Source organism: Calidris pugnax, unplaced genomic scaffold, assembly GCF_001431845.1.
Source record: "Calidris pugnax isolate Ruff unplaced genomic scaffold, ASM143184v1 scaffold203, whole genome shotgun sequence".
NCBI classification, from domain to species: domain Eukaryota; kingdom Metazoa; phylum Chordata; class Aves; order Charadriiformes; family Scolopacidae; genus Calidris; species Calidris pugnax.
Genome location: NW_015090928.1, coordinates 698,262 through 721,607, shown reverse-complemented (window position 1 = coordinate 721,607; position 23,346 = coordinate 698,262). Strand labels below are relative to the sequence as shown.

The window sequence follows — 23,346 nt, the reverse complement described above, 5'->3', positions numbered from 1 at the left end:
GGAGAGAGGAATGAAAAAGGCTCAGATCGTAAAGAGAGATGAACCCAATTTGTCTGCTTCAGATTGGGATGTAAGATTTTGCAGCAGCGTAACGCGAGGGTTTCTGTTGGAGATAGAAGCTAAGAATTTGCTGTTATCTGATAATTTTTGCTACCTTAGCAGGCATGAAAAGACCCTGAAGTAGGCTTTACTGTCCTTCATCTACCACAGGGCGCCCTGAGGTGTTGAGAACCGTGTAGTGGCCTGTACATTCCCGTGTATTTTCCCATCTCTCTGTAGGGATGGCAGGTCTATAGGGGATGGCAGGTCTATAGGGGATGGCAGGACTATAGGGCATGGCAGCTCTAGGGGATGGCAGCGCTATAGGGGATGGCAGCGCTATAGGGGATGGCAGCTCTATAGGGGATGGCAGCTCTATAGGGCATGGCAGCTCTAGGGGATGGCAGCGCTAAAAGGCATGGCAGGTCTATAGAGGATGGCAGCTCTATAGGGCATGGCAGCTCTATAGAGGATGGCAGCTCTGTAGGGGATGGCAGCTCTATAGGGGATGGCAGCTCTATAGGGGATGGCAGCTCTATAGGGGATGGCAGCGCTATAGGGCATGGCAGCTCTATAGGGCATGGCAGCTCTATAGAGGATGGCAGCTCTATAGAGGATGGCAGCGCTATAGGGGATGGCAGCGCTATAGGGCATGGCAGGTCTATAGAGGATGGCAGCTCTATAGGGCATGGCAGCTGTGGGGATGGCAGCGCTATAGGGTGAGTAATCGGCAGCCCTGCGGGAAGCAGGTGCAGACATCCAGGGACAGCTTGCTCCTCTACAGCCCCGTTGACAAGGTGATTTAATGCCTCGCACGTCCTGGTGGCTGTGGCACAGCTGGGGACCTCGTGCAAGCTCTGCAGCTTCCAGAGCCTGGACCTTGCCCCCTCTCTTTTACTGCTGGGTAGGTCTCATGTTTAACACTAATTTCATAAAAAGCTGTGCCAGCCTCTGAGGGTTTTAGTGGGAGGCTGAGGGCTCCTGGTCGCCATTTCTGGTTGCAGCGCATTGTGCCATGAAGAGCCCAGCCCCAGCAGGGCTCACGGCCAGCTCTGCGAGGGACCGACGGCACGGTCACAAGGGGACCAGTGCCGGGGCCAGGCGGTTTCACTCACACAAAATGCTTTACTGCATCTGCTTTATTTCATATTTCACTTCTAGCTGCTTTTCTTTTGCTTTTTCACATTGCGAGCTCTTCCAAGAGCTCTCTGTGAGGCTGCTGTGGATGTTCGACATTATGCCTGTGACTTCAGGGACATTAATTTCTAAGGCGTGCTTCTGTATGAAAATGGACTCGCAGAAATAATATCAGCATGTTTATTTTCTGCAGGGTTTATAGAACCTAATGTTCTGTCTCTTTCTGGCATCTGGTTATTCCAGCGTGTTTTAGTTGCATAAAATAGTCAACAATAAGCAACACAAAGGCTTGTTACGTGTGTATGGGAATAATGAGGCAAAGTCATGGATTGCTCCCTTTCTGCACAAACAGCGAGTGGCAATCTTGATAACTTGGTAATGCTTCCAGGTAATTATTGCTGTATTTTAGATCATTTTGGTATATACTTATGTGATGTATTTGATTTTTAGTCTCTGTGTTTCCCTATGGAAGGACCACAGGAAATGTGTAATGGGCAAGTATGCCTAGGTTGCTCTCTCATTTCTGTTTTCTTATCAGCAAAACATAAATCCGCAGCTGCTTGATGATGAAACCATATGGTAACTCTTTCTGACAAATCGATTTTGCAATACAGATAATCCTGGCTGTGCATGAGAAGAGATATTTTGGATTATTTTGTCTTAATTCTTGCATTACTGTCTGTTTTTCAGTGCCTGAAAATTATGTATGTGGCTATTTCTGAACACGGTGGTTTGGGTGAATTAAGAATTTATGCGGTACACTACACTTTAGTATCTTTACTTTTGGGACATTTATTTGTCATATGAAATAATCTGTGTATTTGCTATAGCAAATGCCCTCCTTCTGTGTTGGCAGACAGTGGCAGCAGATTCAGATACTTGTTGAACACTGGGTATCCTCTTAGTGTGAGGCCAAGCTCAGAAATGCATTTGTATAAATCAGCTCTTGCTTTCCAAGAAGCTGCAGAAGTAGCTGCGGGAACTTGAAGGTGTTCAGGTCTTTGTGCCCTGAGGGGAACTGCCCAGGGGATGGCTAATGGCCATCTGTGTTCACCAGAGCTGATGTGTGTGGTGGCATGGTACCCGCAGTGGACCAGGCAGTTTGTTAAGCTTTTTCGATGAGTAAAACGAACAAGTGAGAGTCCTCGCAACTTCTCTTGGACTTCAAAATAAATAAAAAATGTATATTTCTGGCCTTTGCTTCATAGGGATGCATCCTCAAGTGAGATTTCTTCTTGAATTTGGAAGTAGTAGCCAGTATCTGGAAGTGTAAGCAGAGCATGAGCCTGGGCGTGGAGAACAACGGTGAGGATAACGGGAACTGGAGACACGTATCAAGTCTAGGAACGATGCCATGAAGCTAATCACAACTTAACAACACATCATGAATTTTCATGTTTACTATAAAGTACGTAGAAGTGGCTGATAGGCTGTTAATTCCCCCAGCATTCCTCCTGGCTTTAGGTGCTGGCTTCAGGCATGGATCTCTGAGGTATAAGATGCAGCTATTGCAAAAACTACATGAACAATAATTAGGGGGTTTATTCAATTTTACATTTCTGGGTGCTAACAGGTACTGCAACCCAAGGCGTGAACATGCTATTTTCTAGATATTTAGAAAATAAATATAAATCAAGATGTAAATCTGGTCAGAACAAATGCTTCTGCAGTATTTATGTTTTACTTCAGGAGGCAACGCAGCCTCAGACACCAGCCTCGGCTGAAAAAAAAAATAATACTTAAAATTTAACAAAAAATCTTGATTGCCATAGATTTAGTGAGATATAAAAATGCCTGAAGAGTATTCAAAGGATAAATCTATATGGAACATCAGCTTATATAAATACAAGGACGGAATCTTACCTGAAGATGGTAAGATCTGGAGATGGAAGAGTAAAATTAACCCAGCAGATCAGTGAATGCAGCAAGTGACGCCAGAAACGTTATATATAGCAAATATATAATAGAAAAGGATGCTAGAGAGGACAGATTTTACAAATGAGTTATTAGAAGACAAATGCTGATGAAAACTAGGGTAGATTTTATCCAGAAATATTAAATCCAAACTTGGATAAAATTCACAAAGTCATACCAGCAAAAATCCATCTATGCATTTCAGAAAAGCATTGGTAAAGAGCAAAAAGTAGTGACAGCATTTAATGTTTTGACTTCGGTGGGAAGAAATTGTGTTGAGAAGCTCTTGGAAGAAGAAATGGTATTTCTACTCCAGCCAAATGCAGGTACATGAAATGCGGGTGGTGAACTTTCAGCTCCGCATCTGTGTAAAGCCAGGTAGCGAAGCCTTGACAAGTTTAGCTCTCAGGAGCTGTGGTGGAGATGAGCCTCTGGGTTCCTGCCCCGCTCTCATTCATACAGGAATGATCCCCTGGGGGTGACACGGTGCAGCCCTGCCCAAAGCGAGGAAAAATCCAATATCCATGAGTCACGGGCTGTTAGAAATCTTCGTAGAGCTCAAGAGAAGAAAAAATTGTAAAATCTTTGGCTGAGGAATAGTGCTGGCAACGTCACTGAGATCCAGAGGTTTTAATCCCTCAGCATAGACCGTCATGGGCAAGGATGGTGCAGGGAAGAGTCAGGAGCAGCTGAACCAGCTACAGCTGCACGTGCTAGTCAGGATGGTTGATGCTGGATTAAATGGAATATGTCCTGAAAAAGGGATCCAGTTCCAAATGATCTGTTCTTTGGAGAGCAAAGGCTGAGTAACAAGTCCAGGTAAACTGGCAAGTCTGCTGGGAACATCTGAGGAGGGCTGCTGTGGTGGCTGAGCCAGATGTACTTTGAATCAAATTTGCCTCTGAATTAGTTTCTGCATCTTGTGCAACTGGAATTGTCACTGATGTGAACTCTAAGTATCTATTCCAGTATCTAAAAATACCCGTGAAAGCGTAAAATGCAAAAAGTAGATATTTTGCAGCTTAGGACAATGGTTTTAACAGTAAGTCACTGAGTGATTAAGGTAAAAAGAAAATCCCGAACTCGTAATACTTGCCTGAAGTGAGGAGGAAGGTTGTCCAGTGCACACATCCCACGTCTTCCAGTAATGGGATATTGCACGGAAGGGCAAGAGATGGAGGGAAAAGACCCTCAAGAAAATATTTGCTCTCATTGAGGCAGATTGCTGCCATGGGAAGAGACTGAAAGAAGAGGCAAAACAAACAGAAATAATCTGCATGGAATTAAAAAAGGCATGTTTTTCAAAGCTAGTTCTCAGTACGTATTTACTCAGTGGATTATACCAGTAATTGTCACTGTGGCTTTTGTTTGGTCTTTGTTGAGATTTTTTTGAGTTTCTGTTCCAGAGGATTGGGGGTTTTAAAAGCGTAAATTGAAGGTAGGTAGTAAGCCTGTCTGCTGCAGTTCCATTGCAGAAGCTGAACATTAATTAATGACCAGGGGGAACTTTTAGTATTAAAAAATAAAATAGATTTGCTATCAACATGTGATTCTGTCAAGATGTTAAGGAAGCTATTAAAACTCTACACTTCTTTTTGTTTGTTAGTGTGGGAAGCGTATTTTCCCCCTTTTGATTTTTTTGTGTGTCATCCTCATGCTTGCAACTCCGGTCTTGCAGCTGCCACAAAGTTGCCTCTGTGTCTGCCGAAGTCACTTGGAAACCCAGCAAAAGATAGGGAGCTCAGCCCCTGATGCAGAAGCAGCGCTGGTATTTAGTAAATGTCCAAAGAAAAAAAAAATTCTGCAAACCAGTTTCCAGATTCTGTCAGTGTTATTGTTGTTATCTTGGAAGTGTATCTGGATATTCTACGTTGTCTTAATGCCCAATCATTAAAATTTGTGTTTAAAATGAGTGTGAAACAAGGAATGTTTTAACAATAAATCCCAATGTATAAATTTGGTAGCTGACGTTAGGTGACCACAAGGAGAACAGCTCCATGACTCAAAGAAAGCTGGATGAATGACAAAGAGAGAGAAAGAGAAAAACCAAGTGAGCAAAAAAATGTACTAAATATGAATGATACTCTATAAATCAGAGCTTGTCACTGGAAGATGGAGATCAGCTGAGTGTGGTGGCTGTGCTGTATGTGTATGTCTCTCTCTGTCCCCTCCCTGTAGAGTGGCTTTTGAACCCAGTGGCTTGTTTCAGCCACAACCAACAGAGATGCGGCGCCCATGAAAGACAGGGCGTTCCAGTAGGGCCACGGAAAGATGCTACCAAGCAGACTGAAATTCTGCAATATGTGATCGATCCATTAGATCTTGGAAATTTTGCATGGGGGCAGATGTGTTATGGATACTCCCTGCCTGGAAGGTGCCAGCCTGAGTACTTGATTAAACACACAGAGTCCAAGAGGACAGGGGTCTGTAGGAGACCACACCACTCACAGAATGACCCCTTTCTTAAAAGTAGATGTTCATTATGTACCAATCTAAGTAGATAATGTTGCAACATGAGTAAAACCCTGCTTTGTGCCAGGGGTGAGGGCAGTGGAGCTGCTGAATGGCACGGAAGGGGGTTTGGCCTTGGGCTGGCACTTGGCAGAGCACTCAGCGTGGCCCACCCCGAGATCTGTTATTTGTTTGCACCATTAGCTTGGACTGATTTTTTTACTGGTGGCAGTAAAACTAAAGAGGACCCTCTCTTTTGGCTCTGGCGCCGCATTGTCTTGCTTTGGTTTTGTTCTGCAGGGCAGTGCAGCCGCGTCCTCCCTCCCCAGCTCGGCACTCTGCAGATCCTTCATGGCAACGGCACGGCCGTGGGGACAGTGATCACGTTCCAGTGCTCCGCTGAGCACCAGCTGGAGGGACCGGGCGTCATCACCTGCGTTTGGAAAGGGAACGGTACCCAGTGGACAGACGGAGTGCCCTCCTGCAAGCGTAAGGCTCCTTCCAAACCATTCCCCGTCCCTCCCTTTGGGCTGCATGGTGTGTGTTTTGCCCTGCCTATATCCTGCAACGTTTGGATTAATTCTAGACATCTGTGCAAGGAAAAAGACAAATTCAATTTCCTTTGAAGTTGCCCCCACTGACTGTAATTGCACTCCATATGTGTTCTGACACCAGTCATTATCATGACACAGAGAGACTGGGTCGGATTTATGCCTGATCTCATATCACCGACTCCTGTAGTGTCGCACCCCAAGTAACTGCAGCTCTGCAGATACAAGCTGTACCCTTCTTTAAAAATGACCAACTAATGTGCAAGCATATTTGCAAACCCTCTAATCTCCTGGCATTCTTTTCTGAAGATTTTTTTTGCTGCAAAAAACCCCAGAGTGATATTTTTTGAACAATTTCAGGTTTCTGCCTGTGGGCAGCTGCATGGGAAAGTTACCATATTGACGAATCATGTTTGAATGGCAACAACATTAACTACCTTTCATGCTGTGTTCCTTCTTATTTATTATAAGGTGGTTAGTAATTTGAGTAGAAGTAGGCCAAACAAAACATGGCACCTCTGAGCTTTGCAAATCTCGGTCTGTGTCTCAGACCTTCTGTAATTTCAAATCATCAGTAGGTGGGTGGCTCTTTTAGACACTTATCGCTCTCTCACAAACTCAGCTATTCTTCTGTCTCATTTGAGAGTTTCCATTAAAGAAAAATGAGTGAAATCCTTCCCTTCAGAGTCTGCGGAAATAAAGCTTTGTGTGGAGCTCCTGTGAACCAGTTCTGATGCTGATCATTGTGGTGTTGGAAGAACTAGATGAGTTTTGAAGCAAGACATGCTTAGTGCTCCAAATTAGTTGGCAGAGATCTGCGTTAGCTGCCCTGCAACACATTCCCACTCCTCCTTTTACCTGGATAATTCACTTCCAACATCAGATCACTGAGAAGTCTCAGCCCTGCAGATTCTGTCCCTTCTCCCATCCTACATCCTTCCCCAAACAGAGGAAGACCTGTTGTTTGCTGCCTGCTGAATAGGATGTAATTATATGGACCTGTCCTTGCTCTAAAGGGCTCCTTTAAGCCCATTTATTCCTGTCAGTATTTGGTTCTGCAGCTCCAGTCCTCATTAACAATTGCTTAGAAGAGCCTGCTAGCTCATCTGCATTTGATGTGCCGACAAAGTTGTGCTTTTTAGCCACTGCAGCACCAAAGGCATTGTGTTTGTTTAATTGCAGTGGTGAACAATTCATTAGTAGCTTATAAACAGATTTCTAAACAGCCCAATTTGAGGGCTTGCATAGCTCAAAGCTGAAGCCAATATACTCTGGTGTCTTGACACGTACTAATGTGAAAGTCCTCACTGAACTATTATTAGCAGAAGCGTGAAACAGGTAGGTTTCAGCATGGTTTAGTGAAAATGTGAAAGAAATTCATGGGTTGACCTTAGAAACATGCCTCTGTGTTTGCTTTGCTGCAGCCATATCAAAATACGAGACTTTTGGATTTAAGGTCGCAGTGATTGCCTCCATCGTGAGCTGTGCCGTCATTCTGCTGATGTCCATGGCTTTTTTAACTTGTTGTCTTATCAAGTGTGTGAAGAGAAGTGAAAGGAGGAGGACTCAAAGGTATGTCAAGAAAAGATTTTTAAAACTGGTGTAAGACTGTACGTCATAGAGACCATTGCTGTGATAGCAGAGAGCTTCAGAGGACTCGATGCTCACAAAACCGCAGTGATGTTAATTACGCAAAGTCCTTAAATTGTAGGTCAAGCTTTAGGCATAGAACGACTTGGAATTCAAAAGTATTTAGGCACCTAATGTCTGTTAATATCAGATGACCTCAGCAGGTCTGGGCAGATCTGGATTTACCCAGGATTATGCAGAAGCTGAACATACAAGTCTTATGTGCTGGCCCAGTCTTCTGTCCTTGAATTATTTAAGATTGGCTGCATTTTCCCTTCTCTGTCTCTCTTTTTTATCTTTGCTTTCCTTCAACACTGCTGGGAAAATTAATCTACCCGTGTTGAAACCATCAAAGCCCTCACCGTCTGCAAAGCCCACTTAGAGCTGTCACAGCGCTGTGCTGGAAGGACGTAAGATTTTGTCTTCTGGCTTGAAGCACAAGTCAGCAAGCAGGATTATAAGCAAGCATGGGAAGAAGTAAAATTTACCAATCTAGTCCGTTATAAAAACTCAGTGTGAAGGGCGACTGCATGACCACTTCTGTCTGTATGCTAAAGCAGAGCCACTCTGGTTCATGAGAAATCCACCTGAAGTCACCTGCTGAAGAAGGCTTTCCATGGAGACCTCTTCTTCATTTCCCTCTGGCTTCTCCTGCTGGTTGTTCCCACTACTGTGTGTAGCTCAGTGGGGTGGCTGACAGAAAGCTGCTCTTCTGGTTGATTTTAAGCCTCTTGTTTCAGAGAAGTGTTTGGACTGAGGTGGGTCAGCAGTGGAGTAGAGGGAGACTGGGGGGACACACAAGTGAAGGTCTGTCTGCTCAGAGCTGGGTTTTATCTAGAGCTCTGTGGTAACCAGCTTAGGGGGGAAATCCTGTCACTTTGAAATCTGAGTGTAACCAAAATACAGATTTTTCTGTTTCTCTTGAAAGGATTTTATGAGGCAAAAAAGAAAGTCTTTGGTGTCATTCATAATATTAGGTTTTCACCGATAGCATGAGATAATTTTTGATTGGAATTTTTAGTATTGCCATGTTTCTTTTTGATATGACTATTTATATCAAAGTCCTTGTTTTTCGTTTATTTTAAATGGAGTTTTGTCCAAATTCACATGACTATGATGACTTGATATTTTTCTCTTATGAAAGAAAAGCCGTTCATACCAGACACTCTGACCTGGTTCTGTTGTAAGGACATGAAATTATTCCCTTTTGTTGGGAGCTCCAGAGTGCCCTGCTGCTCTCTGTCCTCCCTTCACTGCCTCATGAAGCAGCGGCTCCAGCCCGGCCTTTCCACAACTGAGCCCTGCAACTGGGTGGGACGTGGGGGCACTGTGGGCATTGTGTAGCTTGGCCTCGCTGTCAGAAAGAAGCTGAGATGATGGGGAAGCCATCCACATAGAATCATAGAATGATTGAATGGTTTAGGACAGAAGGGACCTTAAAGACCATCCGGTTCCAACCCCCCTGCCCTGGGCAGGGACACCTCCCACCACACCAGGTTGCTCCAAGCCCCCTCCAACCTGGCCTTGAACCCCTCCAGGGATGGGGCAGCCACAGCTTCTCGGGGCAACCTGGGCCAGGCTCTCACCACCCTCACACCAAAGAAGTTCTTCCTGAGATCTCACCTCAATCTCCCCTCTTTCAGTTTAAAACCCTTCCCCTCCTCCTATGGCTCCCTTCCCTGATCCAGAGTCCCTCTCCATCTCTCCTGGAGCCCCTTGAGGGTCTCCGAGGTCTCTCTGGAGCCTTCTCTTCTCCAGGCTGAACCCCCCAACTCTCTCAGCCCCCCCTCCCAGCAGAGGGGCTCCAGCCCTCCCAGCATCTCCGGGGCCTCCTCTGGCCCCGCTCCAACAGCTCCATGTCCTTCTGCTGGTGGTGGCCCCAGAGCTGGAGGCAGCACTGGGCGGGGGTCTCCCCAGACCGGAGCAAAGGGGCAGAATCCTCCCTCTCCCTGCTGGCCACGCTGCTGGGGATGCAGCCCAGGGTGCAGGGGCTTTCTGTGCGTCCAGTGCACATTGACAGGTCCTGTGGAGCTTCTCATCCACCAACACCCCCAAGTCCTTCTCATCAGGGCTGCTCTCCAGCTGTTGCTGTAGAAGCTCGTCACACGAGAAGGAGTAAGGCATCCCTGTAGGCAGCTTGCTGGACACAGAGCCTGTGCTGCAGGGTGCCGGATGGGGTGGCAGTGCTGCTGCAGCTGGCAGCGTCCAAGGCCACAAGAGCATGGGGGTCTGCAGGTAGAGAGGATCTCTTTTGTGAGTTCAGTTGATGTAGCTGGATAATGTGGATCGACTTCTGGATGTACAAAGCATTAACCCAAAGAGAAGCTGCAGGCTTGATAAATTAATACAAAATAAGAATACTTGGTAGGGGATTATTTAAATTAGCGTCTCTCAGACCATCACTGAAGGAAAAGGTAGTCTGTACCTTCAGGGTAGCGAGGATGTCCTCATCTTGCAATGTGCTTTGAAGTCTGCCTGTCTACTTTTTTTTGGGCTCTTTTAGTTGGTCTACTAGAAGAGATCACCTCTGCCTGTGAACCTGTCTTCCAGGATATCTGTTTGATGATCTTTGAAGTGCCATCTTGTGTTTTATCCCTGAATTTGGAGAGAAAAAGGACAAAGGCTGCTGAAAATCCTCACATAACTTAGTCTCCTCGCAGGCCTTGTCTCTCTGCGTGAGCGTAGCTGCCATTTTCTTTGGTAGGAGCAAGATCACATCCTACATGACACCAAAATCAGCATTGCCAGCCCTCACAATCTAATCTTGTCCCATCACCTAGTGTGAATGTCTGTGATTATGTGAATCTTAGACTTCTTTTAAAAACAAGAAAAGAAACTGTGATTTTTTTTTGCCCCAGAGTTGTAGAGAGCAGCATGAAAAGCACCTTGAGTGTTTCCAAAAGGAAATCCTGAAGACAACTGAACAAGCCCTGCTCTTAACAAAGGCAACATTACCTGTCTCCTCCATTTTGAAGTCAATTCATCTTTTCAAGCTGCCTGGTGATTTTTGAACCCTTAGGAATGGCACCGCTGCAAAAATTCACAGAAAATACTTTTTTCTTCTGAAATAATTTATTCCATAAAATGGGGATAGTCTGTAGTCATTTAATGTACAACAGGATCTGCCCTGACGTGATGTCACTGGTGAAGGCCCATGAGAACATTGACAAAACATCACCAAAACATCACACCTCACATGACTTTTCCTATTACCTGTAGTCTCAAAATCCACTGAATCAAACTGACATAATTATTGGATTTTTGTTCCTTTGAACACATGTCCACAGGTGCTTATAAGGAAATTGCTCTTTTTTGTTTGTTTGTTTGCTTGTTTTTTGAGGAGCGCTGGATAATACTTAAAATAACACTACTTTAAAAAATAATATTTATGCTATTAAGGAACTCCCCACTTTAAGATACTTAGGCAGATATTTAAGTCTCTGGAAATTTGGCTTAGACTTGAAGTCCAGCATGTGTTTATGTGCTGTCTTCAGTAAACCAGGATTTAGATTTAAACTCTAATGAGTCAGGGCTGTGGGCAGATAAAAGCTCGGATATACAGCCATTTATCACACTGGATTTTACCCCTTGCTTTATCCACAGAGACATGCAGCTGTGGTACCAGCTCAGAACTGAAGAACTAGAGCACATGCAAGCTGCTTACTTTGGTTTTAAGGGAAGAAACAATAACAACAACAATAAGAAACTCAGGAATAAATCCGTATTTGATGATGTGACTAACATGGCTTATGATAACCAAGGCTTCTACAGGTAAGGCTATTAAAATACAGTGGGTATTGAATGAGTTTCTTGAACAAATTTTAGAAAGAAAATGCCTTTCAAAGGGATGCCCCTGCAGAGGACGTGATCCACTGGATTGTCAGGGCTTGTCCTTGAACTTGCCCATCCTGTGGGGAATTAATGTTGCCAAAAGGTGAGACAGCAGAGAAGCTGAGTGTGACCTCCCCCCTTACACCTTTTCATCTGTCCTCAGTAGAGCTTGGTTAAGCCTGGTCTGTGGGGAGGTTGCACCAGATTAACTGAGAGAGGTTTTTAATTGGCTTTGTTAAACTGATGCTAAACTGCAGCAAGGAAGTCGCTGCCCTGTGCTGGGTGGTGGTATCAAGGTGCCAGCCTGCCTAAGAGCCTTAGGAGAGGAGGCAGATGGGGACACCTGGGGCTGGGTCCGGCTCAAGGTGAGCATCGCGTATTACCCTTTATCCCTCGGTGACCGCCCAAGCTGTCTTGAGCAGCTTCGTTACCGGGGTGCGCAGGGCCAATACAAGGGGATCCCCACCTGCCCGCAGCAGGGGAGCCCTGGCCCTGCGGCCATCCAAAGAAATGTCCACTCTGAAATAAAGGGCATCACGTACTGTGGATGCGTGGATGGGGGCATCAGTACTTCTTGTGTCAGTTCCAAGTCACATCTGAAAGTGTCCAGATGCGTTACGCTGACTGTGTTGTTGCCAACACAAGAAAAACAGAAAAATGAATATGTGTTAAATTCTAATCACTGTTTTGCTGTTACCATTCATATAAACACACGTCATTGTGTCTTTTACATCCTTTGGGTTCTGTTTCGTTGTCATGTATGATAATACATAGCACAATCCTTGTTTGCTTTTAATTCACTGCTCACTTGTACAGCTTTTATGTACAGCAGTATCTGTGATTTGTACTGGTTACCTGTAGAAAACCATTTTATGCAGATTATAAACCTACTTTCATGTCACAGTGCAGCTGGAAATTATATTCAAATGGAGCACTTGCACAGAAGTGTGATGGCTGCTTAATCAGTTCCTAGCTTTGGGTGATTTCAGAAAGATGTATACAGCTAATTAAATGCTGATTATAACCTAAACAGTTTTTAGAAGACTCAGAAAGCATTCTTAATTTTGGGCAACTTCAGTCTGCTACAATGTTAATGTTTTGCGTAAGTGTTATCTGCTTTTAAAATAATGTGGATAAACTTACAAAGGGCTGTAAACAGGGGTTAGTGCTTTGCTGGAGCCTCAAGCTCCTGGGTTTTTATCTGCACCACTCCATGGAGCAAAAGCTGCTGCATTATGTTTACCAAATTCTGTACACTTTTTAACTGAAAGTAGCAGGGAATATACAGTTCTTCTGGATAAACAGCTTCTCTGGGACCAGAAATCAACAAGTTTATTATTTCTTTAGAAAATGGGAGAATGTATAAACTTCAGTGGGAATTGCAGAGGGCAGGAGAAGGAAAGCCTGTGAGCTCTTTTTTTCCCCTGTAGAACAATACACATGCTGTGTTAAATACTGGTGCACATACCCAGCTCCTGACATATGAGATCTGCTGTTAATCAAGGTCTACTTTATTTCCAGCATGCAGAAGTGATGTGATCCTGGTTTATCACTAGTCAGAGCAAAAATCAGGTAGGAGAGCAGGTCTGTGCACCCCAGAGCCAAAAATCTAGCTGTTTCTCATGTGGAGAATGGGTGCCACTTCTAATCAGAGATGGAAATGGCATTGGAACTGTGACAGACTGAATAAAACTGTCTTGGAATTGCTCTGGGAACAGGTGTGACCCTTTATCAATTTGTACCTTGTTCCCTTTCTTCACTCAAATAAGATCTATTTAATCAAGATTAGTAAGAGATGCTAATTTCTACTGGTTAATTCTGTTAAATGGATATAAGCGCAGGATGAGATGTGGGAATTCTGCTAACTTACTTCACATCAGCTCTTGAAGACAACAAATGATCTGTAAGCTTTGTGTTTCAATTGCAAGAGTTATTTTTTGTGCATAACAAATAAGACTTAGTTTCATCATCCTCTGCACATCCAGCTTACTGGGAACAGCAGGACAGTGTAGGCAAGTCCCTGGGGAGGTGCAAACATGAAGCTGGCTTATACTGGGAAGACCATTGTGAAAGGACATGTTCACTACCTGGGTTATTTCTGCAGTACCTTTCTTCCTTTAAAATGGACATCGTGGCAGCCTATGCTTGGAGAAAATCATAGAATGGTTAGAGTTAGAAGGGACCTTAAAGATCGTACAGTGCCACCCCCTGCCCTGGGCAGGGACACCTCCCACCAGACCAGGTTGCTCCAAGCCCCCTCCAACCTGGCCTTGAACCCCTCCAGGGATGGGGCAGCCACAGCTCCTCTGGCCAACCTGGGCCAGGCTCTCACCACCCTCACACCAAACAAGTTCTCCATGAGATCCCATCTCAATCTCCCTTCTTTCAGTTTAAAACTGTTCCCCCTTGTCCTGTGGCTCCCTTCCCTGATCCAGAGTCCCTCCCCATCTCTCCTGGAGCCCCCTGAGGGACTGGAAGGGGCTCTGGAGCCTTCTCTTCTCCAGGCTGAACCCCCCAACTCTCTCAGCCCCCCCTCCCAGCAGAGGGGCTCCAGCCCTCCCAGCATCTCCGTGGCCTCCTCTGGCCCTGCTCCAACAGCTCCATGTCCTTCTTGTGCTGAGGCTCCAGCTATGGTTTGTTGCTGTAGTGGTGAAGCTGTTATAGTGTTGATTGTCTGAGGACATAAATAAAGGCATGTGGCATGGTTGGAAAAAAGTAGCAAAACTGGGGACAAGCAAGCCCAAAAGAAAGCTCCTGTGTATTACTGTGCACATGTGAACCGAGGCGTGTGTCATGGTCATGAAGTCAAAGATAATTTAACCAAGGCTCCTCAAGGAAGGTTTAGACCGGACATTAGGAAGCATTTCTTTACCAAGAGGGTGGTCAAAGCCTGGAAGAGGCTTCCTGGAGAGCTGGTCGATGCCCCAGGCCCTTCAATGTTTAACAGACATTTGGACAGTGCCCTTAATAATATGCTTTAATTTTTAGTCAGCCCTGAAGTGGTCAGGCAGTTGGATTAGGTGATCATTCAGGTCCCTTCCATCTGAAATATTCTATCCTGTCCTGCCCTGTCATTGTGTTAATGTTTCAGGCATTTGGAGGAATGTGTGCAATGCATCGCTAGACCTGTGAGCAGATCAGAAATCCTACTGTGTTTTGCTAATAAGAACCTGTCCGAGGCAGCAGAGGAGGCTGCTCGTTATCTCCCTGCTTTTCCAGGGCTGCGCACGCCTTGCTCTGCGCTGCAGCCATGGGAAGCGGCTCCACAGCCCACCGGGACGGGGAAGGCTGAGAGCTGAGCAGTGCCCTTGTCTGAGAAAGGCGTGGGTGGAGGCTTGGCACTATACGCCGTTTTTGTGATAGCATTTCCTTTTCTTAAAGAAAAGTGTTCTGCTGCTTCTTCATGTAACCTATGAAGTATCTGGAAGAGTGAGAACTCCTCCGCCCTTGAAAAAGACCCTATTGAGTATCTCTCAGCCTATTTTTGACTAGAAATGGATGTAGGTCAGGGTGCTTTTCAGACTCTATTGAAATAGACTTAGAGATTAACATTTTGATTCACCGCTTTAAAGATCAAAAATATCATAAAACCAAATAAAATAAAAAGCCAATTCTTTCAGGTAAGCCAGTATAAAATAAAAAGCCAGTTATTTCAGACAGGTAAGATATTTGTCATGGTTTACAGAGTAATTTAGGATTAAAATCTATCATCTGGTATAGTGGTGCCTTAGTTTGCTGATGAGATAATTTTGACTGTAATGAGGTGACATAATGTGGATGCAGGATGCTGATGTATAGAAGTTATAAATAATGTAGAAGCCCAGCTGTTGGACAGTAGCAGCTCCAGTGTGCTGTTCTGGACCTGTCTGCCACAAAATGAGACCTTTTTCCCCTCACGTTTGAAGCATGGAAGAAATGTGATGAATATACAGTTTTCCAGGTAAATGCTGAATTTTAACGGCAACTACTCTAATTATAATGAGCCCCATTCTGGCTTGTTGGCTGTTTGAACAAATTGCTTTAAAATGCTGAGAAATATGCCTACAAATACATGGGATCATTAACTACAGAGTGCAGTCAGTGTTGATGCCACCTCTTTCATTTGGATGTAAGGAATCATAATGAGGATAAAAGTCCCTATTTTTAGTAGAAAGTCTTATATGCAGGAGCTGCAAGCATTGACAGCATATTTCCCCTTTTATAACATTTGAAGAGGTAACTAGTGTTGAACAGGGAAAGCCAAGTTACAAGGCATGGGGCCACTGGGAGGGATGGGTTTTTCCCTAGCATTGCTTCTCAGAAGTTTAGGGCAGAGATAGCAGGTTGCGGCGCGATGCAGAGGTTTGAAACAGATTAGCTGAAGAAAAGGGTCTGTCATCCATGGGAGGGAGATTAGCTGCAGCTCTGGGCCACATAGTTAGAGAAAAATGTGCATGAACCTCCAAAACAGACCCCAGGAGGATTGCTAGGCTTGTCAACATGGGGGTATACTGGGAATAGCTCTCCCAGCCTGACTGCAGTCTGTATCGGGAGAAAAGCCTGAATTCAGTAAATCATATTTGGGTCTCTAACATCTTAAGATTTAAGTGTCTTTCCAGTTCTGCATGAGAACGAAACTAGGACTGTTGACATCATTCATCCAAAGCGGGAGACCTTCCTCAAAGTGGCAGGGAGCACCCCACCAGCTTAGGGTTAGACTGGCACCGGGGGTCTTGCTGGGAAGAGCCCTGAGCACCAGGGACCTTTGGTATCGCAGAGCAACTAGCACTTGAAATGCCGTGCTGGGTTTAAGAGGTTTTTGAAGTGGATATGTTCCTGAGCAGGATACGTTATTTTTGAGTTAGTTGTTTTCTGATGGAAAATAAGACCTCACCCTGCATTTATCTTTCTCTGGAATAATTGCTTGGGCAATCACCACCCGAGATGAAGAGTCCTCTTCCATCCACAGCAAATGCCCGCGTGGGAGAGCTTGGACTTAGTGGGCTGCCTGAGCAGGCAGGCTGTCCTCTGCCCTGTGACAGGCACCAGGTAAGACATCAGTAAAGAGAAGCTTAATGGCAGCTATCCTTCCTCTGTGCCAGCCACTGGTAACATTTGAGAGATGCAGGTGAATGTCACCAAGAGATGATATTAAAGAAACTGGTGTTGAAAAGAAGAGTGGGGCCACCTAAGGTGGGCACGGGGGTGGGCTCACCCTCTGCCATGGACCTGCTGTGGCTGCTCCTGGGTGACCAGTTGGTACGGGTGGGTTGAGGCCACTTTGGTCCTGAGAGCCCCTGCCCGGAGTAAGGCAGAGAAACTTGCTTGTGACTCCCAAACTGAAATAGCAGTCTCTGTTCCACTGAGTAGTCCCAGCCATGCTTCTAGGAGAACTCATAAAAATATGCACAGCATGGCATAACCTTTGGGAGAGCAAACTGCAAACGCAGACACTGAAGAACCGGGCACCCTGCTGTTTGAGCCGTAGCACATTTACACATCAGCACGCACAGAAAGGTAGCTGTCCCAGGAGAAATGCAGAGCTAGTAGTAAGAAAAAGCTGAGAGAGTTCGTTTCAGTTTGCATCAACTTCCTGATTATGGTAAGAAATAGCCACACCTAGGAAAGCCTCAGTTTTCTTTGCTTTTTTCAGCACAACAGTCCTGTAACCTGTCCTGGAGTAGATACTCCCTTGAGTCGGGGATGTGCTGTTATTTTGCAGAGGAGAATTGATTGTCCAGTATTTTCCACACTCAGGGAGAACTGAATTTAGCTGTAGACTAACTCCTTTTTATCCTCTGTCGGCTAAGATGACAACCAGAAAGAAACCAGTCCGGCTCAAAAATACATCTAAAGAGCAGCAAAGAAATTTGGTCAATTTTTTTTTTCCCTGGTGTGGAAGGATTTGGAAGAAGTTTGTGCATTCCAAATTTGGTCTGTTTTGAGGTGAATTATTTTACACAGCTCTAGGCCAAGTTATAAAACATTCTCTATGAAGTAGCTGATCTTACTGCAGGAGTGAGTCAAATGGAAAAGCCCATGTCTCAGTAGGTTTAAGTCCTCCTTTCAGATATCCACTGCAGCTGGAGCATATTATCAAGAAGAAAAAATCTCTTCTGGAGAGAAACAGGCTAGTATATTCTCCCACAGAAGATATTTTTAGTACCTAAAATTTTTTTACCAGAGCACTTTCTGACTACAAGATGCTTTACCAGTGTACCTGGAAAAAAGCAAATAAGGACAATCCAGCAGCAAAGATATCCAAGTGAAAAGGTTTTGCAAAAAAACCCAAAGCCAGCATGCTCTTAGGAGAGGTAACTTGGCGTTCTCAGTCAGTCCAAGAACTCATCTGCAAGGTTGGTAAAATTAGCTCATACCTTTGGCCTCCAGAGTAAAACAAAATGTGTTTTCTTTTCCCTTTTGATTTAGTGGCTTGAATGGTTGAAGTTTTCCACTACCTTGTGTAAGGGGTTGTGAGGAAGGCGCAAATCAGAAACTCATGTGGCTCTAAAAAACCTTCATGTCTGCCCAGGCTTGCTGAGGAGCGTGGCTGTAAGCCAAAGGAACTTCTAGAAGTGTGGACGAGGTGGGGTGGGACACTTGGCCACGTTCCCACCTTGCCCTCTGCACCCTCGAGGGCACTGTCCCAGCTGCTTTTCCCTTCTGAAGTCCTGAGTAGAAGAGATTAAAACGCTGAACAACATGATGCCCTTCTACTAGCAGGATAGTGTGGTGTAGATTTACCACAGTGAAAAGGGTCAACACCTGAACAAGTACTCGTGTCGAGAGACAGGCTGCTACAAAGGTCAGTGAAAAGCCTAAGTAGATCAAGAAAAACCCAGCAGGGCACCTAGAATGGCTGTCAGGAGATGCCTCAGTGAGAGAATTAAGGGGGCAAAACATCTTCTATGACAGTGACTTGGTGCAAGACTGTTAAACGTCCTGGGGAAACCGATCTATCTGGGTGCTTGTGCAGGTCACCCAGAGAGCTAGGCCCTTCACTCCCCCCAAAAGATCCATGTGCTTTCTTTAATGATTGGCCTCGCTGCCCGAAACAGGTCTCGTTTGTTGCCTCCCGAGGCTGCGCGGGGGTTTGCAGTGTCTGTGACCGTGTCCCCGGCGCAGGGACAGGGCCCAGGGCATGGGGAGCCACCCACGAGCCGCTCCAGTGTGGCAGGAGAGATGTGGGACCTGTCACCACCACGGTGTTGAACGCACCCCCACCTAAAGCGGAATGGCTGCCAAGAGCAGATGACCGTTTGGTACAATTGTATGTAATTAGCACAGCTCCCTACAAGGGCGACGGTTGATTGTGTGGCTCTTGGGGCCAGAGGCGAGGAGACCCAGCACCGGAGAGGAGCACGTTTCCTTTTCAAGCTTTTACATAGATTGTCCCACCCTGGGAGTTGTCCCAGCATGAGCTTCTCTATTCAGGGAGGGGTTTGGACCCTCTGGTTCGTTATTTCTGTGCTCCTTGTTCCTCACCACCACCTTTCAGAGACTAAAATCTTCCAGTGCCTTTTGACACGTGTATTTCACAGAAAGATGAGGCAGGGGAAGTGAGCTGTGGTTTCACCTTGGGGCCCTCTCACTAAGGGTAATGTAGCTGGCTGCTAAATTATACCGATTTCTGAATTTCAATCTTAATTGTCATCACAACGAGCGTGGAGGGGGTGTGCACAGCAACATGTGCTTTCAATAAAGCTGCTATTATTGTTTTCGTAATGCTTCCATGATTACCCCAGGGTCTTGTACAAAGTTACCAGACGTACAACAACAAAAAAATCCCCTCCCGTCCTGCAGTATAAAAACCTCCTCAGAGCCGGTGCCAGCAGCAGGCAGCACTGCGGCGGCCCCGCTGCTCGGAGTTCTCACACTCCTCACATGTCCCCTTAACAGCCATTCCCCTCCAGCTAGGAACAGCTCTCAAGTCACACAAAGCAAAATTCTTGTGAATCCTCTAAAACCCGTAGACAAATGCTGCGGTGGCTGTTCTTCTCCCCAGATGGGAGCTCTGACTTTATCTGTCAAATAAAGTCTGTCCTTGTCACATGGACTGTGCATCCAGCGAGGCTGTGCAGCATCTGGTATCCTTGGGTGGGTTTGCATTTCCAGATAAGAGTACACAAGGAGGTCTTCTGATCCTCTTACCGTGATGTTTTGAAGTAGCCCAGCTGGAAACTGGAATTAAGCAAAGTTGAAGCGCTTGAAGAAAAGTCCCACTTACTCAGGATATAGTACAGAGCTCCTGAGGATGAAAGTGCAAACTGAAGGCCGCCTCTCACTGAGGCACATTTATCTGTCCCTCGTCAACACTGCAACCCTCTTAATAGCTCTTCTCAGCCTCCACTGAGGTAGAACTGCCTGTTCCTCTGACATCCACAGGGCTGGATGTACTGCAGGGAATGGAGGGTGCGTACTGCCACTTCATCCTGGACTTATTTCAGTCAATGAAAGCTTAATAATTCCCAGAATGGGAGGAAGAAGTTGCTTAGCCAGGATAGTTGTCCTCCAAGTACAGTTTTAGCCAGTCTGGATTTCTGAGTTGGTGGTGGACGGTGGATAATTGCAGAGTTTCACAATGTAGAGCTTTATAGAAGAAAACATTAGAATGGGATGAATTCTGCCCAGGTAAACTATATTGCACAATAACCAGAATACTGAGATTTAAACTATAATCCTGGCAGGGCTGTTTGCAAAGGTTGTAGCTGCCCCATGCAAAACTTTACTCCAGTTCTTCTCCCTCTTTGGATTTGATTTTTATTTTGTAACTATTGACTACTGCCTCAAGAAGACAGAACTGAGTTCCTCCTGCTATATATATATAAAAAAAAACAAGTATCAGTAGCAAGTACCAAGTATCTCAGAAGATTTTGTTTCAGCAGTAAGGTCTGCAGCATTCCTCCATGTAGCTTCTGTTCCCTGATGGCAAGCCACAGGGGTACTCAGATACGTGTTCTGGTGTCCAACACAAAGATACTTGAGGGCTTGTTGATGCACCAAGATTAAAAAGCACAGTTAAAACAGCACAGGTGAATAGAAAGTGGGTGAAGTTACCAGCCTCTTTTTTGGAAGATACATGAGTTTGGTTTTGTCAAAATTGCAGGTGGGTAAATCCTGCCCATCTGAGCACCTCCTTGATGAGTATACTCTGACTACATTGGCAAGAGTGCCTTCTGGCATCACGTGCAGAGGTGGTTTGAGATGCCTTTACATTATCTGACTGTAGCTCATGCCCCAAATAGTTTTGTAATGCAGCTTTCCAGTGAAGAGCAAGATTTTATTCTCCTTTGCAGGAAAGATGTATTTGTGGTATACCTACTCTGTACCAGAACAGCAAGCCCTCAGCTATTTGGCTTTATTTTTTGTTATTCCCCTGCGGTTCCTGTACGTATGCACATTTCGTATGAGCATTTCTGCAACCGGTAACTGCAGCTTCTGTTTCCTGACTAGCTTTTCATGTACAAAAGGGTAAGATACATGTTGTTGGGGCTGTGGGTTTGTAGGCTGCTGCCTTCGCTGGCCACAACCAGAGGAGCCTCACGAGCTCACTCACCTGCAGTGAATCTGGGGCAAGCGACCTCAGCATCTCCCCGCGTGCCAGCAGCTGCCGTGGAGTCACTGATGTTTTACACAAGCCCACGCGCTCAAACTACCCCGAAAGGGCTGTGTCTTACCTGCTCCTGGCTGACAGAGCTTTAAGCCAGCTGCATCCACCGGGCCCCTTGCAGCAGAGCTCAACAACAAGCTGATCCCATCCCCCCAAGTTCCAGAACAAGTTGTGTGTCGTTTACTGAGCATCTTTTCACCAATTCTGCCATCTGCATCTGCCACTGCTGCTGCTCTGCCCTCCCCACCCCCTGCTGGCTTATTTGCTGTCTGGGTGGGTAGCCTGCGCTGGCAGAGCCCACAGCTGGGCAAACCCTCCTTTCCTGGTGTGGAAAGGTGGGATGCAGGATGGATCCATCACCCCCAGTGCTGCAAACACACACAGCTGGCGAATACAGAGCCCCAGCCTGTCACCCCTTCTGGGAGGACGAGGAGGGAGCCAGGTCAGGCAGTCAAGGGCCAGCACAAGCCGCAATGCGACTGCACCGCGTGGACAAACACCACCCCAGACCCCGCCAAGCACAACTGGCTCCGTGCTCCCAGCAGAGCTTCACCAACCCAGCACAGCCTTCCCTCCTGCGCCAGGCTCACATCCCCACATTCTTAGTAAGGTTCTCCCAATAGTGTAGCATGAAACTGAAGCTGGGGACTCATTTGATGGAAACCAAATGAATAACATCTGCCCCAACCCCAAATAAAACCAGCCTCACAAGTCTTTTTGAGGTCTGCATCAGCTTTTACAGAGACACAGTTATTTGCCCCACTGCTGCCAACTGGTTCTAATGGCAGGACAAGTGAGTCCGTATGTTACAGCACAAGTTGTTTCCAAAATGCCTGATGTGCAAATAAAATGGATTGGAAATTTCTGTATCCTCACCAGAGCAAATGAAACAGAATTAACTTTTTCCTTCATGCTTACAGGTTCCAGGAGGAGTGGACTCGGGACATGGGAGCTCCTGGGTGTTGCAAAGACACCGATCACCTGCCTCAGTTCTCCAAACACAGCAGTGTGGGGGTGAAACAAGCCGTACCAGGACACGGCACTGCGGTACAGACAGTGGACTCAATCCATGTTGTTGAAGTCTATGGACATAAGGATAATTATAGCAAACCAAGTCGTCAGATACCTGGATAGCTGGTGGCTGAAATACTCCTCTGGAATATTACTCCTTTGGACCAAAATGAAATTTGGATAGAAATACGTGCCTTAAAGACAACATAGAAAATTAATTATTCATATGAATTCAAAAGTTTTCTATATTCCAAGATGTATATTTAACACAGATACTTCAAGGTCTTATACAAATTAAAAAATGAATGTTGAGGCTGGCAGTCCATAGCCATTCTCTACGGTGTGCTATGTATTATGACTGTGGCAAAACATAATATTCTTCTGTACATCTAGAGAGAAATGGTAGCCAGCTTGTATATTTGTCTCATACAGAGTCACTGATGATAAGTACACATCCGTAAGATTGCAACCTTCTTTTAACCAGTGTTTTTGTAAGCATTTCAGAATGAGGAATCCCCCATATTTTTACACAGTAGTACGATAGAACTACAATAAAATTTTGTTTTTAATTAAAAGCCCCCGTAGTTTTGTATCAGGAAAGCCTTTTGGTTTAATTCCTCTGCTTGTCATTTCGAGCCCAGGCGAGGCCGGGTGCAGCAGAGGCACCTCTGGGGATCCAGCAGCCCGTGGGAGCAGGGAGGGCGGATGGGGGGACGTGCTGCCCCCCGAGCCTGCAGGCCTGGGGCCGGGGGGTGTGTGGCCAGCGAGCACCCCCAGTGGGCTGGCACATGGGGAAGGCAAGCGGCTGTCCTGCAGCAGCCTGGCCCAGGGGATGGCTGCAGCATCCCTGCGAGAGCACACCAAGTGAAGGGGTGATGCAGCTTTTGGTAAACCTGCCTTCCTTTCCTATTATTAATCTGTTCACGGTGTGAGGAAATAAGGTGGTTTTTTTCCTTGTTTTGTCCATTTTGAAAAGTAACTGATACAACTCCTACTCTGCTGATTATATGCACATCCATGTATATCTTATAGTTACACATTATGGTTATTTTTGTTCAAGTTGAAACCTTATTTGTTCTGCTGTCATCAGCTGTCTAATGGGTACCTTCACATTCCCGTCATGATGGAAATAACAATCTTATAGCAAGCCCCAGTAACTGTTTTATTGTATGTCCCGCTTGTTATGAATTAGGC

At 45.6% G+C, this 23,346-nt stretch overlaps 1 protein-coding gene across 2 annotated transcripts in view; it reads left to right on the top strand.

The window, feature by feature from the left end:
• The window catches only part of SUSD3 (sushi domain containing 3), a 32,901-nt gene extending 10,157 nt beyond the window's left edge, over positions 1–22,744 (top strand). The window contains exons 2-5 of one of the 2 annotated variants that reach the window (XM_014951534.1): positions 5,842–6,030; positions 7,517–7,664; positions 11,325–11,492; positions 22,062–22,744. In XM_014951534.1, the coding sequence (XP_014807020.1) occupies positions 5,842–6,030; positions 7,517–7,664; positions 11,325–11,492; positions 22,062–22,275 (719 nt within the window). In that variant the 3' untranslated portion in view covers positions 22,276–22,744. The remainder of the gene's footprint in view (positions 1–5,841; positions 6,031–7,516; positions 7,665–11,324; positions 11,493–22,061) is intronic. The other variant, XM_014951535.1, reaches the window with a different exon arrangement.
• The last annotated feature ends 602 nt before the right edge of the window (positions 22,745–23,346 follow it).